This window comes from Myotis brandtii, unplaced genomic scaffold (genome assembly GCF_000412655.1).
Source record: "Myotis brandtii unplaced genomic scaffold, ASM41265v1 scaffold244, whole genome shotgun sequence".
NCBI classification, from domain to species: Eukaryota; Metazoa; Chordata; class Mammalia; order Chiroptera; family Vespertilionidae; genus Myotis; species Myotis brandtii.
The window spans coordinates 43,732-50,228 of NW_005359225.1; the positions used below are offsets into that span (position 1 = coordinate 43,732).

General features: G+C 42.4%; 1 protein-coding gene across 1 annotated transcript in view; it reads left to right on the forward strand.

Annotated features, from left to right (window-relative positions):
- NDUFC2 (NADH dehydrogenase (ubiquinone) 1, subcomplex unknown, 2, 14.5kDa) overlaps positions 1-6,497 on the forward strand; it is an 8,656-nt gene that overhangs the window by 467 nt on the left and 1,692 nt on the right. The window contains exon 2 of the mRNA XM_005867020.2: positions 5,615-5,758. Within this exon, the coding sequence (XP_005867082.1) occupies positions 5,615-5,758 (144 nt within the window). The remainder of the gene's footprint in view (positions 1-5,614; positions 5,759-6,497) is intronic.

The following is a 6,497-nucleotide window of genomic DNA, read 5'->3' on the forward strand; positions in this document are numbered from 1 at the left end:
GCCTTTCTGAAGTGGGCAGGGCCAGGGGGGCGTGTGGCTCTAGGAAACGGGGTGCAGTGAAAGTCACGACCCCACAGTGAGGCTGCGAAGGGCCAGGCGGTGGACTGCCCGCCCCCCTTTCGTGTCGCGCTGTGGTGTGTGCAAAATGAGCGTTCACTCCAGGCTGCATGGACTACGGACACTTAGCTACATTATGGCGTTTGATCCTCAAAGCACCTCACGGGGGGACATTATCCACAGCGAGAAAGCAGCCTCCGCGGGGGTCAAGCAGCTTGCCCAAGGTCATACGGCCAATAAGTAGCAGAGCCTGTTTTTGGACCTCAGAGTCTGTATTTGAAAATAGTGCTCTCACACGGTAGCGTGCTACTACTAACCTAGGATCTGGTTAAAATGTGCATTCTGACTCATTCGGTCTGGGAGGAGGCCGGATCGTAAACTACCGGACACCGCGGATGCTGCTCGTGTAGAGGCCCCGCTCTGAGCAGGAGGCTCCAAGCCGCCGGGCTGTGTTTTCTCCCAGTGCAGTGGTTCTCAACCTTGGCTGCACATGAGAATCACCTGGGAATCTTTTTTAAATCCCGATTTCTGGGCCTCATCCTCCGGAAATTCTGTTTCTTTGTTACTAATGTTGTGGCCCCACCCCATAACAAAGAAACAGAATTTCCCGAGGATGAGGCCCAGAAATCAGGATTTTAAAAAGATTCCCAGGTGATTCAAATGTGCAGCCAAGGTTGAGAACCACTGTCCTAGTGTATCAGCGGCGCCCTGTCAGAGCCATTAACAGCCCACACAGTAGGTGTGCCGAGGGCTGTGGATCTCCACAGGGAAACGTGCAGGGAAACTGGGAGGTTTTGAACTTAGCTATGACTTAACAGCCTCCCAGACCTATGGGGCTGGTAGGAATAACTGAAGGCAAGGGCCTGTGGTCGGCAGGTGGTTTGATGAGTGAGTGAGTGTGCAGGCGAGGGCAGTAAGGCTAGTGGGTACCCCGTGGCCATTCCCTAGGCAGGCGGGAACCTTTTTAGCTTTTGATGGCTGGGGGAGTTGGGAGAGGCGGGCAGAGATGCAATGATCAGACCTGTGTCAATTCTGTCAACAATGTGAAGCAATACTGAGTGGAGCCAAGGAGCCCAGTTAGGAAGAAAGCTAATCCTGCAGTGATTCCAGCAACCAGGAATCACCTCACTGGGGCCTCTTTTGCCTTCTGCCAGCTGTATGTCATGCCTGGAGGTCAGCTTCCAGCCCACCAAACCTCAGCATTTCCATTGCTCAAATAGTATTGGAGTCCCTTCTCCCTTGGACATGACCCTACTCTGCAGAAAGGAGTGATCTTTGGCCATTTCTGCCTATGGAGGAATGAGGTTTTCTCCCTTCTCTTTACCACTCCTCATGTACCAAGTCTTACTCTCCATGTAAGAGAAAGAGCGCCACTTTGGAACTAAATGGCCTTCCTCCACTGCTTCCCAACTGGGTCACCTTGGGCAAGTTACTTAGGCAGTCCAGAGCCAAAGTTTCCTCATCTATAAAACGGGAGTAATTGATCTTTGCATATTTCTTGTGACAATTAAGTGAGATAGGTAACATGCCTGGCCCACAAAAGGTGCTGGACAGAGTTCCCTGTCCTTAGCAGTTGTTATGCAGACAGTTTACGGTATGTTTGTTTAACATTTACAGAGCTCTTTCTCTTTGCCAGGCAGTGTTACATGCAGCAGCGGTCGCCAACCTTTCGGACCTCCCGCGGACCACCGGTTGGCGACCGCTGACTTACAGGGTATGTGGGGTGAGGAATTCCATCCCTGACCCTGAGGAGCTTTTAGTCTGGTGGACAAATGGGTCTAGGTGAGACCGTTACCTGTTTTGATGAAAGTGGATGAGCATATAGGAGGTACAGATCAGAGGGGAACTGTTCCAGAGCAAGTACAGAGTGGCTGAAATGTGAAGTATATACCACTTAATCTCGCCTTATCAAACTAGGTTTTGTGTCTTTTCTGGAAGACAGAAGAGCTTAGTGGTTATGACTTGGGTTTGACACCACCTCCACTTTACCAGTTATTTGATTCTTTGATTCTAGGGAAGCAACTTATCGCTATGAGCTTTAGTTTCCTCATCTATGAAGTAAGGTGAATGTCTACCTCTTTGTGTGGCTGTGAGAACTAGATGAGATGATGTATATAAAGCACTTAGCCCAGAGCTAGGGGTCAGAGTTCCTGAGTTCCCTGGGTTTCCCTAGGTTGCTTTGGAAAATTTAGGTCTTGACTTTATTGAAATGGTATAATTAGCATTTATTGAATTCATAATGTGTCTAGATCAGCCGTGGGCAAACTACGGCCCGTTTGAAATGAATAAAACTAAAAAAAAAAAAGACCGTACTCTTTTATGTAATGATGTTTACTTTGAATTTATATTAGTTCACACAAACACTCCATCCATGCTTTTGTTCCGGCCCTCCGGTCCAGTTTAAGAACCCATTGTGGCCCTCGAGTCAAAAAGTTTGCCCACCCCTGGTCTAGATCAATGTCTGGCATATAGTAGTGCTCAATAAGTATTTATTGGATAAATATGTCTGTGTAGATTGCAAGGAAATATAAAACATGGTCTCAACCCCCCAAATATTCACAAACCAGATGAGCATATCCATTAAAAAGACAAATTGTGGTACAAGTTTATGCATATAGGGAACAGGTGTGACAGAGCTGGAGGAGTGGGAAAGGATTTTCAAAGTATAGCCCTGGAGAGGACCTGGCATTCTGTAGGTAGTATTGGAATATTCTATCAATGAAATCAAATTGTGCAGATCTTTTTCAAGTTAACAGAAAACATTATATAGAATTTTTTCTTAAACTTTTCTCCTATCATTTGTTTTTAAAACCTTGTTACTGGCTACCACTTACCTGCCCTAAATTTACAGTTAGTTGGTATCTATGTGTAGTCCACAAAATTAAATATTTATTGATTTCTAGTTGATCGGTAATTTACGGTGTTCTGCAAAGAGCACCATGGCTCCAAGTTTAGATTAACTGAGTAAAGGAAATGGGAAAATGATTGTGGAGGGGTGGTTTATGTGGTAAGAGGGAGACACCACTGAGAGAGAAGAGAGGTTAGGGCAGCGGTTCTCAACCTGTGGGTCGAGACCCCTTTGGCGGTCGAATGATCCATTCACGGGTCACCTAAGACCATCCTGCATATCAGATATTTACATTACGATTCATAACAGTAGCAACATTACAGTTATGAAGTAGCAACAAAAATAATTTTATGGTTGGGTCACAACATGAGGAACTGTATTTAAAGGGCCAGGAGGTTGAGAACCACTGGGTTAGGGAAATGGGGACTTGGGAAGAGGCTAAGCCTGCCTTTAGGGCTGGGACACTGACAACGTCTAACATATTTATGAAGTCTTGCTGTGAGAGATATGGGTAAGCACAGAAAGTCGATCTTTGTAGTCCAGTGGCACATGGGACAACCCAGCCAGCACCCTTTGGTTTGCTGTGCTGCAAGTGGCCCAATTTGGGAGAAGAGTGGCTGTTTGGGGCAAGGGAGAACGCAAAAGAGCCTGGGCCCTATCCAGTCCCAGGACATAGTAATATTTTACATTTTTGTTGTTTTACACATTTTTCAAAAATATTTTATATGCATTTTTTTGTTTGTTTATATACTACTGCTGTGAGAAAGATAGGATAGGTATTATCTTTGTTTTAGAGTTAATAAATTGACTGGCCCAAGGTCATTCATTCACTTAATTAAATATTAACTGCTATCTATGTGCTGGTATACAAAAATGAATGAAACAGTGGTGTTGCCTGGTAGTAGAGAAAGAAATAATTACTATAGCAGTTTACATATTAATAGAGATGAGCTCACCCTTTTAAATTCAGGAAAGTTCTGGGAAGACTTCTTAGCTGAAGTGATGTCTGAGTTGAGCCTTTGAAGGATCAGAGGGTTTCTGGGCAGAGAAATAATCAGTGTGTGGTATGTAGAAGCATGAAGAAGCCTAGTTTTTGTGAGGAGTTAAAAGCAGTTCAGTCCTACCTGGTTTGGCTCAGTGGATAAAGCATCAGCCTGCGGACTCAAGGGTCCCGGGTTCGAATCTGGTCAAGGGCACATACCCAGCTTGTGGGCTCGACCCCCAATAGAGGGCATGCAGGAGGCAGCCGATCAATGATTCTCTTTCATCGATATTTTTATCTCTTTCTCCCTCTCCCTCTCCCTCTCCTTTCCTTTCTTCTATGAAATCAATAAAAATATATTTTTTAAAAAAAGCAAAAAGCAGTTCAGTGCTGCTGGAGCACACTGCCTCTCAGGGAGTGCCAGAAGATGAAGGTGAGAGAGTTGGCTCATGAAGGGCTTCAGAGGTCATATGCAAGAATTTGGACTCCTGTTGACCGTAATTGAAGGAGAAGGGACCAACAAGCTAGGTTTATATTTCAGTAAAAATTCCTCTAGTGACAGGATAAAAGCTGGGATCATTATGGAGTGAAAAATTAGGTGAAGGGGAGACCAGTTAGTGCAAGTGAGAGATAAGTGAGGAAATACTTACAAGGTAGAATTAACAGCACTCAGTGGCTGGATATGGGGAAGAGGGTAGAAATAAAGGATGATTACTGTGTTTATTACCCAGGACTTAGATTCATGGGTAAAAGGTCTTATTCTTGGAATTAGGAGAAAGATGTGTGAATAGGAAGGAAATGAGTTCATTTGGGGATATTCAAATGAACATACTTGGATGTATTTCAATATGAGTGTCTGAGTTGGATGTACTTGTGGGTCACCAGCACATGGATAGTAGATAAAAGTATAGTAATAAACGAGTTCTCCAAAGGAAGGTGTGTGGGATAAGAAGTGGAGGACTGGGGATAGAAATCTGGGGCTTAGCTAGAAAATCAAACCTACAGTTAGCCTTTTGCAAAAAAACATTTCATATATAAAGTTCATACCCTTGGATCTCCCCTTCAAACTAAATTTTTCTCTAGGGCATGTGATTTGATCCTCTCTAGTCTCATTATAATAGAGTGATTTTTTAAATATTTAATCTTTTTTTTTAAATATAGTTTTTGAATAGATAATACATGCAAATAGGAGGAAATTTAGATGGTACAAAAGAGAATTGAGATATATTTGTAGTTAGCCTGTTGTTTTAGTAACTACTAATTATGCAAATATAAATCAGTATATAAAGACCAACAAAATTGCTTTTAGACCATTTGTGGATGACCTTCCCTCAGAACATCATATCCTGAACATATTCTGGAATATAGATTAGTTTAGGTCTAAAGTTAACTTATCAAAGAAGAAAATATTTTTTTCTTTTCTCAGTCTAGCATTTGGGATTTGGTACTTACACACTTTTTTCCATGAAGAAATTAATAAAACCTTATTTTTAAAAATCTTGGTTCTATTGGTAATGATGTTTGTAGACTTAATGTTGTCTTTTATAGTTGTCAAATTGCTTTAAGAAGACATCTCAAGATCAAGGCTGTTTGTTCAGAATAGCCATATAGAAAGTCCTTTAAAAAAATTTTAGAAGATAAACAAATTATAAATCTGAAATGTAAGAATATAATCTTACATTATATTGACTGACTGATTTTTGTTTTCTTTGGGATTTGATTTTCAGGTTTGCATCGCCAGCTTCTATATGTTACTTCCTTTTTTTTTGTTGGATATTATCTTTTAAAACGTCAAGACTATATGTATGCTGTAAAGGACCATGATATGTTTGCATATATGAAATCACATCCAGAGGATTTTCCTGAAAAAGGTATTTCAAGTTAATTGTAAAAAACCTTTCTTACTTTGCATAATTTCCCCTGGTTAATCTTTTCCATGTCTGTAGCTTTAGGTATCTTCTCTATTCTGTTAACTCCCACATGGTTGTCTATAGACCAGAATTCTCTTGAATTCATGTGTCAGGTTTCTGGCTAAGTACCTCAGACAGCAAATAGACCCTCATGTCCCCACTGCCTGCCCAGACCTTCTGTTCTGTGTCCTACTTCAGTGATGGCACCACTGTCCACCTGTGTATTCTAGCAGAAGCCTGCGAATCATCTTCAAGTCTTTCTCTTTTACTTCCCATCAAGTCTTACTGTTCTGCTTCCTATTTCTCATCTCTGAACTCTCCTCTCTGTCCCACTGCTACTACCCTGGTTCAGACCCTAATAATCTTTTGCTTGAATCATTGCACTTGCCTTCAGTCACCTCTGTTTTTGGTCTTGCTGAAGATCATGTCTTGGGTTAATTGCCTGGTAGAAACACTTTGCCCATACCTTTTATCCACCACATTACTTATACATAGTTGTGTCACTCATTAGACTACAGCTTCATCTTTGAATGTCCCAGCCTCTAGGACAGAGCCAACACATATTAGGCATCTATACTAATAAAAGGGTAATATGCTAATTAGACCAGGAGACTTTCCGGACGTCCTTCCTGACAAAGCAATGGTGGCGGGGCTGAAGCAGAAGCGGTTAGGGGCAATCAGGCCAGGAGGGGAGGGCAGT